General features: G+C 46.1%; 1 protein-coding gene across 2 annotated transcripts in view; it reads left to right on the top strand.

Annotated features, from left to right (window-relative positions):
• Positions 1-11,918, top strand: part of nrip1b (nuclear receptor interacting protein 1b) — a 37,989-nt gene extending 26,071 nt beyond the window's left edge. For both annotated transcript variants that reach the window (XM_067607355.1, XM_067607356.1), the window contains exon 2: positions 5,823-11,918. In XM_067607355.1, coding sequence (XP_067463456.1) covers positions 6,282-9,923 — 3,642 coding nt within the window. In that variant the 5' untranslated portion in view covers positions 5,823-6,281 and the 3' untranslated portion in view covers positions 9,924-11,918. The remainder of the gene's footprint in view (positions 1-5,822) is intronic.
• The last annotated feature ends 327 nt before the right edge of the window (positions 11,919-12,245 follow it).

Raw genomic sequence — 12,245 nt, 5'->3', positions numbered from 1 at the left:
GTGTTTTTTTGCTTGAAAAGGAATCACATGAGGCATGTAACATTAACTCAAACGGCTGGTTTTACCTGTCTACAGCGCACTCTTGGGTCTTCTCCAAGTTATGTAACAACAAGGTGGGGAACGAGGTCCTCTGGGGTGACGGGATGGCGTATTGTTACTTGTTCTGTTACCTTAAACCCTTGTATTGCGGGGCGTTTACTAATTTTGGCGCGGTTCTCTCGACAGGGCGTATGCTTCATCCTCCATGAGTTCAAAGTTATTAATCATCACTTCACTTTATTTATCTTGATGTTTGTGCCATCTTGTCGCTGCATCATGTGATTAATGTAAGTGTAGCTGGATGATGAGTTAGATTACTAATTCAGCCTACAGGCGTACAGATAGATTTGCGTCACCGTCACCTGATAACCAAGCGACGGACTTATATTTAAACGTGGAGATATTAACCTGGATGCTAATTTAGATTCTGAGACTCAGGAATATTTTGAGTGTGTAGGTGTTGGCTGGTTGGTTGTACCAGCTACTGCTCTGTGAGTACTGGGTTGGGCAACAGGGCCAGGCGTAGGACTCATGTTATTGAAGTCTCCTGGTCATTGGCATGTAATCAGCTCTGCCCTGCCAACGGGATTGGTGCTGCTTGAGAGATTTTCTCTGAAGAGGTTACACATAATTGTTTTATGTTATTGGGTTAAATACATCTAATTGGTGTAAGAGATTATTTTAATTGTGTAACTTTGAATAGAACAAAAAAAAAAACATAGCCGAGTTGTGTTTTTGATGATTCTATTGGAATGTCCCTTCAACAACCCATTGTACTGTGTAATATTCGCCAACCTCACTCAGAGCAAGCATCAGGATGATTTAAAAACTAGAAAGTAGGTCAATGGGAGCATTATGAAAGGCAAAACAATAGCAGAGATATGTCCTCTTCTTTCTCTGTCACTTAGACCTCCGTCACACACCATATTTCTCCAAACCAACCCAAATTACTCACAGTAAAAAGAAGGGGGGGAGAAAAAAAGCAATACTCTTTTAACCCAATAAAGACAGACATCTTGCTGACTCACGGCAATAGCCTTCTTAGGGCTGATGCCAAGGATATTATGGAAATGATTCATTAAAGGCCAAGGTCTTTTAGCTGGTTTTATCCAGCTTTCAGGGCAGCCTGACAGTGGGACATTTGATCTCAATTGCAAAGTGGCCCATTTCCCTCAGACATCACCACTGCAGTCTGCTTCAAAAGCCTAGCTCTGCCTTTTGGCATGCTGGCCATGGGGCAATCAGCTGTTCCTATTTCCAGCACCAGTGTTTACAAATGGAAAATGTGTGTTGTTTTCGGGAGGGAAATGAGCACCATTTTGGACAGGCGATGTAAGCAGAAGATTACCACGGAGCCCAATAGAAATGAATCAGGTATAGATTGATGGCAGCCACGGCTCATTAAGGAGGGAATGTGTGTGTGTGTGTTTAATTGATGCACTAATTCGCAGCCACTCAGGAAATGGCCCTTGGGTGGGTCTTCCAAATGGCACACAAATATTTACTATGGACACAAACATTTTTTGTAAGCACATCCATGCACCGCCTAGGCATGTAAGGTAAAAGGGGGGGGGGGGGGGGGGCTGTCTGGGTGTGTGATACAGTGCAGTGATACAGTGCACTGGCTAGTTGGCTGGGTCCTCTGACAGTCAGCTGGGCTCTGAACCGCTTAGATGACTCATCAGTGTGCATGAATTCCTCTATGCTCTCTCTCTCAACCCCAAGAACTCTTTGTACTGATGAGCACAGATGAAGTTAAAATCCGCCCCCGTGCTCTTCATCCAAGGCCAGATACAAGGCCAAGAACTTTAGCGCTCCAGTCCCATTTTGTCCAAGTCTGAAAATGTTAGCTTTCAGTCATCACACACTGTTCCTCACTGTGAGTGGGATGGGTTTTCCCAACGGATGGCCCGCGCTACTTAACACAAGAGGTCTGACTTTTCAGTAGTCATGTATCGCGTTTCTTTTTATGTGGGGTACATCCACGGCTTTCTGTGTGTGTGTGTGTGTGTGTGTGTGTATGTGTGCACATGGGGGCGTGTGTGCTATGCATGACTTGTTTGGTCAATGCATCCTAAGAAGTGGGTCAGAGTGCCCTAGTTCTCATTGTGTGGGCGTGCATGTGTCTGTGTATTGCATTTCAGTGTTATTTGCCCTGATTGACTTATCTGCAAAAACATTTTCTTGCTCTAGCTCTCCTGCTGTTTGGTAGCATGTTATTCTCTTGTTTACCTCTCTCAAGGTGAACGAGAGCTTTTAATTCAACTTTCCTCCGGTGCACTCGTTCACTCGCGGAAGGCTCGGCAACAACTACAATTGGTCAGGTAGCTTATGTTTTGTCTTATTTAATCATGTCAGGCCATATTGAATTTACAAATAGCGGTCACGCCGCATGTGTAAGTGAGCTACCCCGTTGAGTATGTGCAGCAGGGCTGGGCTGCAGATTACATGATATAATAGTGTTTAGGCATCGCCTCTCCTTTTTAAATTCCTTTAACCTTGACTCCCCTTAAATGCAGGGAGAACACATCTGCCAGGCTGGTGTCAGACATTAGTAATACACACCGCTCGGGCAGCATTGTCACTTTTTATTAACGCCCAGAGCTTTGCATGGACACCAGCTGTTGCATCAAGTGGAAAAGCCTTGGCGGCATGAATGACCTTGACTTTAACTGCCGCTCCTTTGGCTCTTCCCCTTTTTAATTCTTTTGTTTGGTCTCATACATTTTAAATGGCTTAAATGGATTACCATTCCTGACAATGAAGGTCATTTAGGAACTTACTTTTTTTAAGATAAAGAAAGGCAAGTGTGTTCTTGCCTGTGTGTCAGTGGGTGGAGGAGGGGGGGGGGGGTGAGGGGGGGGGTGTTATCTGGAGGTCAGTGAAAGGAATGAAGGTCACATTGCGAGATCTAATCCGTGACATCTGCATTGGCACATTTTCATGTCGGCCTTCTGGTAATTCCACGTATCTTAGGAAGCGGCTGAGGGTGCGGTGACCTTTTTATATTCCCGGCGTCTTTTTAAGTACAAGAAAAGCAAGACCGAGAGAGAGAGAGAGAGAAACACAGGAAGAGTCGACCAGCCAGTGGTGATGATGAAGCTTTCACCCCTCCCCATCACTTGCCCTCCCTCTCACATGTACGTGGCCAACTGTAGTGGGTAAAAATCACTTTAGAATGGTGCCTACTCTGTCATTGGCTGACATTGTCAAGGATAATGGATAATCACCACAGAAACCGTAGAGCAGCTCATTGGTACTGTGGTGTCCCACGGTGGGGGAGGGGGGAGTGGGGGTGGGGGGGGGGCGGTGGAGGTCAGGCTTTTTGGGTGCCACTACCAATGAGATGACATGTTAACAGATGTGTAAGGTCATTTTCAATGTATACACCAGGGGAGATAATGTAATAGTAATGCACACATCACACAACCTAAGAGAGGAAAGGAGGAGGGCTGCATGCTTTAGGGGCTCAGTATAGAGGACAGCTTTCCTTATATTAAGGTCATTTATTTGTTAACAGAGCACTGTGACTGAAGAGAACATATTTTTTTTCTTGCCCTTGCTGTAGCAGGGCTCTCTGACATCGGCTCTGTCATTACATGTCTCTCAAGAGCCTGAAGGTCCTCACTTTGTTTACAGAGTAATTCCTACTTTATGTGAGATAGTGAATGCAGTAGCTCTGTTCTATATAAACTAATGTAGTGCAGTGTCATAGTGTCCCTGTGCTCCCTACTCTGCTCTGTATTGAAGTTTCTTTGGGCAAAAACATAGACAAGGTCAACTGTAATTCCAAAGGTTCACTGCCAGCAGCGAAGAGATTAACAGAATTTCCCATGTTGAAACCGTGTCAGTGTTTCTTTTTCCATTCACATTTTTTTTTTTATGTCACTAACTGGAAGGCTGTATCATGGCATGTTAGTCCTTTTTTTTTCCAAGCTCTGTTGAAGGTAAACATGTGGGCATGTTTACTGTGATCAAACGTGGTGTTACAGGACATTCTAATATAATTGCATTAAGCTCATTGGCGGGAAAATAGCCCTAATCCTGAGCATCTAAGATTAGCATGACAGCAGACGTCAGATGGCCCAGTGTGACCAGGTTGGCGTTTGTTGTTGTCAAATTTAGGTCAACAGTTTAAAGATGGCCTTGAACTGTAATTGATGCCGATGGGCCAATTTCAGTGTCATCTATTGTTTTCTATACAATGCAACACATTATGAAGAGTCTCATTAACCTTTGGACCTTTTAGTTTTAGGAGGTCTTAAAATAGATAACCTGATTGTTTTCTTACCGTTACTCAGACTTAATTGCTCACTGATCAACTTAAATCCAGCTTTTAATCCCGGCTCATTTTCAAGGTGGAATTAAAAGTACCACCTTGTTGCCCTTAATGTCATGACAACCTGTGGACCTTGGCCACGGGGATGGATTTCATCCTGATTAGAAGCCTATTGCTCCGTTGTTTTTGGCCCTCGCTGCTACTCTCTGTGAAGTATTTAGGCTGGCGGCTGCATGGGTTGCCATGGCCTTTCGTCATAATCAAGGGCTGCTGTCCTGTTGTGTAACCTGCTATGTTGGTCCACTCAGCGGACACCAAAGGTGAGGACAGCATCGGGGAAAGGACACGGACAGCAGCTGAGGCGAGGTGGAAACTCTGTATTAATTAACCTTTATGGGATGCGGCCAGGACTGTCGGAGGTGTCCTGTATCCACGGAAACCACGCTGACAGGGTTCAGAGCAGAGGTCTCCCAGGGCAGCGCCACTGACACTGTCATGGCAACTGGCACAATGCTCACCCTGGTGTCACTGACTCTGCCCTCCTGACAGTGGTGTGGTGTGACAGGTGCACCTGATCCTTAAGCCACCCCCAACCCTCAATATACACACAGAAAAAATACAGACACACACACACACACACACACACACACACACACACACACTTGACGGTCGAGTACAGCATGTCTGTTAGCCATATCCTTGCTGTGATTCTCCACTGCCTTTGTACAGTACCTGTAAACATCAATTCATTTCATGTTTTGCTATTGTTTTCTCATTTAAAAACAATACAGTCACTAAAGAGATAAGCTTGATGAAGGATTGACTCTGGCCAGGTGTTGATAAAGATAATGCAGTGGTGACACTGAGTAGCCAACAGAATGATTTTCACTCATTCTGTGTATGTTTAAGAATATCCTGCACATGTATGCATGTCCTCATACACATATTCATGCTTGTGCCTAGGCATTAATGCTTAATGCTTACTTGTGTGCATGTGGGTGAGTGGGTGGGTGGCTCTTGCTTTGTGTAGACTGAGGGTTGCGTCGTGTGAGATGCCGCTCAAGTGCATAAGGAGCAGGAGGTGGTAGGGGGGGATAATCCACTGAAATGACAAGCTGCATAAGAAATTATTCACAGCTCTCACAAGGCCCTTCACTTTTGAAAGACATCGCTGTGAGGGGCTTACGGCTCAAGACCTGAATGTTTTCAAGGTAGTGGGCTTGAATTTTCAATTTGGATCCAATCAGACCTAATCTACATTTGTCGTCTGTTCGGTGGCTGTGAGGGGAGAGTGCAGAGAGGAGAAGGAGCCATGTGCAGTCAATCTGAAATGTTGCTAAGTAACAGAGATGGCAGACAAGGTGGTGAAATGAATGTGATATAGTGCTGTGCAAATCCCTGCTTCTAACACAGTTTCTCCTTTTTTTTTTTCTCTCTCTCTTCTTTCTCTTCACCCAACCTTCTCTCCCTCCCTCCCTCTTTTCTCTCTCACTCACTCCCATAGGTCCCCCTATGTGAGATCTGCAAAGCTGAAAGGCGCCACTGACAGAACCACAGCCAGGCTGTAGGACAGACATCCCAAACATCCACAGCCACGGAATGTGTCAACATCTTTGTGGTGAAATCCCGCTGACTCCTCACTTGCTTCTCACATAAGCCTCGAGCTGGGCCTTCTGGGATCCTACAGTGTTTAAAGGCATACAATAATGCCTGGGAGGCCCACCTGCCCCAGATTGGCTCCAACCATGGTTGCTGTTTCACCATAGTGCTGACTGTGCCCACTACAGAGAGGGATCACATCCAGGCAGTGCATCCTTCAGCCCCCCTGCAGACTCACTCTGTGCAACTGCCTGCCCTCTTTTTGGTGTTTAGGAAGTACATGCCACTGTCAACCAGATGACCTAGTGGACATTTGTTTCCCTGTAGCAGTGCTGAACCATACGAGTGGATCCTAGTATTGAACATGACTCATGGGGAGGAGCCTGGCCCTGAGACACACAAGGATTCAGCTGTTCTAACTTATCTGGAAGGTTTACTGATGCATCCAGTGGTGGCCGGGCCTGGGGCCACGGCAAGCGGGAGGTCTGAGGCTGCCCACAGCAACCAGGAGCAGGCTGACAAGGTGGGCGGGTCCTTCCAACTGTCCAATCATGGCCCCACAGCTCCCAAGGCTGGAACCAATGGGCCCACACTAGGTGCTTCGCAGCATCTGAAGAAGGCCCGCCTACTGCGCTCTGGGGCCTGGAATGATCCAGGTAACCAGCGGATGAATTCACCCCCGATGGAGCTGAATGGCCAAGGGGGAGGCCTGCAAAATGGGTCCCTAGAAGGATCTCCTCATGCTGGAGAGAGCACCCTGTTGGCTTCCCTGCTTCAGTCATTCAGCTCACGCCTTCAGAGTGTGGCAATGTCTCAGCACTCTAATAAGCCCCCCAGTGAGTGTTCCTCTCCATCCAAGGCACCACCTGCAGACAAAGAGCCACTTCCTGTGTATGGGACAGCTTCAAGCCGCTTGAAGGGCCTAATGAGGAAGAGCAAACTTCAGAATCACAGCAACACACCGTACAGTCGTCGGGGACACAGTCAGGACAGACCCCCAGAATCACCACGGTCAGCACACAGCGCCACGCCACCATCTGCTCCTACAACTGCTGAATCAGTGTCCTGTGCGGAGCGTCTGAAGGCAGTGGCCAACATGGTGAAAATCCGTTCTAGTCCAGCACCTTCACCCAAGCCCAGTGTGGCCTGCAGTCAATTGGCCTTGCTGCTATCCAGTGAAGCCCACCTTCAGCAGTACTCCAGAGAGCATGCGCTCAAAGCCCAGCTCTCAGGAAGATCTGCCAGTGAAAGACTAGCTGCCATGGCGAACCAGCAGCATGGCCCGGACAAAAGGCCACCTAGTGTGGGAGGGACTCTGCCCGGAGCCCCAGACACACTAAGCTCCTTAACAACCCAAAATGGAATGACAACAACAACCACAATAACAACAACACTCCCTCGAACAGCCCTGTCCAGTCCACAGAGTCCCTCTCTGCTGCGTGGCCACAGCCAAAGCTCCCCACCCACTCCCCCACATGCTCCAAGCCACACTCACAACCAACCACCAAGGGAGAAGCGAGGCTTTGACTCACGCCCAACTCGCCCACCCCAAACATGCAGCAGCTTGCTGCTGCTGCTACTCAACAACCACAACAACCAGAAGCAGCTGACCAAGAATGGGCACCTGGAGGACAGCTGCGGTATTCTGCCACAAAGCGGTTCCTCTTCTGTCACATCGGACAGTGAATGCTCCACCCAGGAGAGGAGCCTGACCAAGGACAGCAGTGATGCAGAGAGTTCCTACTCGAGTTGCTCTCCCATTGATCTCTCTATGAGAAACAGAGCCAATACACAAGACATAGGGCCCAAAACTACAACCCCCTCTTCCTCTTTCTCCTCTGCCTCCTTTTCCTCCTCTACCCTCTCTTCTTCCACCACAGTGTTTTCCTCCACCGCAGCTGCATTCTCTCCTCAAGCTTCTGCTCCACCCTCCACTACAGCCTTTTCACCATCCTCTACTGTTGTCTCCTCTGTCTCCACTGCTATTTCTTCATCTTCCTCCTCTATCTCTACCTCCTCCCTGGACAAACTAACAGAATCTTTAATAAACAAGTGGAAGCCAGAGCCATCAGGATCAAAGGTGCCCAAGAACAAAGAGCCTGAAATGAGTCCAGACCTAAAATCCCACTCTAAGGTCACACTTATGCAGCTTCTTCTTGAGCGCAGAAATAATGAGATGGCTAATAAAAACATGGGTAACCAGGATTTGCCACTTGATATAACTATGGCCACCATGTCTCAAGGCCAACCAAAAGGACTAGTGCCCTGGGAGGAGACCAGGACAAAAAGCCCCATAGATAGACCAGTAGCCCCAGCCCAGCCCCTCTACTCACTTAGTCATGACCCTAGTGGTGCAATGTCCCCATACTCCTACCCCTCCCCTCATGTCCAGTCCAGCCCTTTGGATTTGTGTAAGTCTAAAGCCTTCCCTGCTGAGAAGGCTTCAGAGTCTGCCTTCAGCGCCAGTAAACTGTTACAGAATCTGGCTCAGTGCGGGACAGCTTCTTCCTCCCCACCCATCCCCTCCACCAAAGGACTGGGCCCAGAGCTCGATGCCAACAGGCCTCTTGCCCTGTTGGAAAGGCTCAATGCTCCAGTCCATAGGACCACCACCACTCCACTCTCCGACGGACCCTCAGGCAGTGGCACACCTTTCAGTCGGAAGGAAGCTTCTCCTCCTTCCTCACAGATTGAGAACCTTCTAGAGAGGCGCACTGTACTTCAGCTCCTTCTAGGAACAGGCTCGACTCCTGCTACAGTCAGCCGCAAAGATAGGCCCAGTGGGAGTGGCAGGAGGAGTGTGGAGGTAGCAGGGGGGTGCTATGAAAAGAGCCCTGGTGCCTCCATCATCTGTGACAGCTCCAATGGGCCTGCTTTGGATGTAAAGGTCAAAACGGAGCTCATGGAGGAGGTGGGGCCGTCCTCGGCCGTGTCTAAGGACTTAAGTGGCAGAAAAAGACCGAGCAGCTATGAGAAGAATAGCCCCCTCTCAGACTCTCAGCAGGACTTAAAAACAGAACCACGGCCTACAGAGGTCATAGCAAAATATGGCCTTCTCAGCCAGCTGCTTAAACAACAGACTGCTACCTACTATACCAGTTCTGTTGTGCAAGCTGGGTCACAGCCCAGACAGGTTAAAGAGGAACAGAGGGAGTATCCAAGCCCCAGTCCTAAGAAGAGACGCCTCTGTTCTGATCGGACTGATAATATGAATAATACCAGCTCTCCAAGAGCATTGGACAGTGGTGACACAAACATTTTTCCCTCGTCTGCTGTTCAGGAAGAGCCTGACCAGCAGAGGATTCTGAAAGAAGAGGAGGCTCCACCCAGGAGCCCACCAAGTGAAACCCTCACCAGAGAGAGTCGGGGCTTCAATGTGCTCAAACAGCTGCTGCTCTCTGACAACTGCCTGAAGGAGTTGTCCCAGCAGCCCCGTGGGGCACCCAGTCCTTCCATCCTGCAGGCCAATGGTAAGGCCAACGGCAGCATTCTTAGTCAGCCTGCCCATAATCACAGCTTCCTCCACCTGCCCAGCTGGCACCCCCACGGTTCCCTCAACTCAGGGCTTCCGAGTAATCTCAGACCACTGCCCACCCCCCCTGCAAGTAACAGCCCTATCTGCACCCCCTGGGGCCGCCATCCAGCTCCGTGGCCAGTCACTCAAAAACGGGACCCCCCGACTCTTGTCAAACAGGAGCCAGAGAGCCCTGTGCGATGGAGTAGTCAGGAGAATGAGGAGGAGGAGGGTTGTGACTCAAACCCGGACTCTCCACGGCTGTCACGTTCCAACCCCATCCTTTATTACATGTTGCAGAAGGGCAGCATTCAGCTGAGGAAGGAGGTGAGGGATCAGGCAGAAGGAGCCCAGTCTGTGGTCAGAGTTAAAGAAGAGCCAATCAGTGACATGCATGCCTATGAACACAGTCTGAGCTCCACCCCGCAGTCACCAACCCACAACGACAAGCACAGCCATGAGAGCCAAGGGCTGAGCCAATCATCTGATTAGAAGTTGTATCAACTACAGAAAAATACAAAGTGGAAAAGATTTCATTGACTCTTTTTTTTTGTTTTGTTTTGTTTTTTAATGACTTGCCAAATTGGTTTGAAGAGACAAATAACAAAGAATGCAAAAATGAAGAAAAATGAAGTTCAAATTCAAATGCATACTTGCATTGCTTTTTCAATTTTAAGTAGCTAGGTCATGGAATGGTACAAAACAGGTCTATCTTAGCAAAATGTCGAATTGATACAACCAAAACTACACAAACGTCACAAAGTTAACTTATCAGTGATAATCATGCACTACATATTTCATTTTGTAAATGACAAAGTCCCCCCCCCTTTACAATTTGGTCTTGTTGTACACTTATTATTTGTATCTGAATTATAACATATCACTTTTCCATGTCCTCTTTGTTGCCGGCCATGAAACATTTAGAAAGAACATTTCAAGCAACATTTATTATTGATGACTCCAAAAATGTTAGCACTCAGTTCAGTGGACATTTATTTATTTTTTATCCATCAGAACATATTCAGATAGACAGAGTCCCATCAATTTTAAATAAGATTCCAAATAAAGTCATTCTAGGGCAGTCACAGCGGTCTATTACAACAATGTACATGATAGATTCATTCAAAGGAGGAACCTTGAAAACAATACTCACACTGCAGTAGCTTCAGTGAGGATCCTACCATGATGAATACTTTGTCTTGCTTTTTCCTCAAGATTCATGGTGTGGTATAATATAATTACCGGTGGAATGAGAATATATCAACAAAGATTTGAATGGTCACAACTCATTGTATTTTGCTTTTTATTTGAATTGAACTTGCAAGGCCAATATTCGACAGTGCAAATTCAGGGTAATGTGTTTGCAGATTGTGCAGTTTTGAGCAGATGGGTCAACAGAGCGTGTGTGGCTCTTACAGTTGAGCAACTGTGTGTAAACAGGTTTCTAGAGCAACAGTTAAAAGGCTGCAGTGTCTGTGAAACTTATCTTACCACCCTGGTTAAACCCCGCACCACTTTTCTTCATGCACACAAAGACTTAGAGTGTGAAGCACATGGCTTTTTTTCCCCCTCTTCATTTCATATAAAGGAGCACCCAGAGTTTGCACTATCGAAGCTGAGTCCTCTTTGTCCTTTTCAGAATAATTTAACGGCATGTAATAAAAAAATGTCAGTATTGTTATCTGTTGAAAATTTGACAGTTTGTGGTTTTGTTTTCATCATTTCTTAACTGTTGTGGTTTATGGACATCTTTTTATTTTTGTGGCAGTCTCTTAATTCATAAAATGTCAAAAGAATTGCATGATAATAAAGAGAAGACCACAGGTACATCTTTTTTTTTTTTTTTTTTTCAAAGCAGCTGGATAGATGTACCTGCCCCCCAATAATCACCAAGACATTTTGGTGTCTTGAGGGATATCTGCTATCTAGCTCCTTATTTTCATTTCACACACTGCTTTATCCATTTAGTCTTGTGATCTTTTTAATACATATACCTATGAAGTACGTCTCTTCGATTATTAATACATTTTCACAATGGTTAAATATATTTGTGTAAATAGTACTTTCAGTATGAAAGATGACTATTTTGTAATGTTTAAGAAAAGATATTACCCTAGTTTTTAATGCCCTGATATGTAAATATGAATTATATGCGTACAAGTGTACATACAAAGGCAGAGGATGCTATGCCCATCTTTTTTTGGTTGGTTTGTTCTTTGCATGTGTCTCTATGTGGTAAATGATAATCTATCCTGCGCTGTGTTGTGTAATAATGTCTGACTCTCCTCACTGCTGCCTGTTGCATGCAGACGCATGGGAACTACCTGTGTATCCCTACTGGTGATGGGGGAAAATGTCAAGTCTTAAAATAGGTCTTTTTTTATCACAGAGAGAGGTTCGTTTAGAATATGAACAGTCCTTAAATAACCACAGACTGTTGAGCAAGTTGATGAAAAATGTGTGAAAAATAAACGTGCATTGAATATTTTTGTGATTTTCTTTTCTGTTACTGGTTAACAAAGCTCTGTGAAAGAGCTCGGGGCTATAGTGGGGGATTGACGTACAATCATAGATCTGCATTGTGCATCTAAGAAATACATTTGTAGCAGCAAATATAAAAAAAAAAGATGTTTCATTTTTTCATGTGAAGACCTGAAACATAATTTCATTTTTTTATGTTTTCATTTTTGGTGTTCATTTGCACTGATATCTCAAAAATAAAGTACTAAAATGCATGACCTAGTATGAATGTGTTCCTCTTTTTCTAGTTTGCCATTCACACGGTCTGTTTTTCATCTGACAATGTAATACACA

Source organism: Thunnus thynnus, chromosome 13, assembly GCF_963924715.1.
Source record: "Thunnus thynnus chromosome 13, fThuThy2.1, whole genome shotgun sequence".
NCBI classification, from domain to species: domain Eukaryota; kingdom Metazoa; phylum Chordata; class Actinopteri; order Scombriformes; family Scombridae; genus Thunnus; species Thunnus thynnus.
Note: the sequence above shows the minus strand (reverse complement) of the source record. Positions and strands in the feature narration are given on the sequence as shown.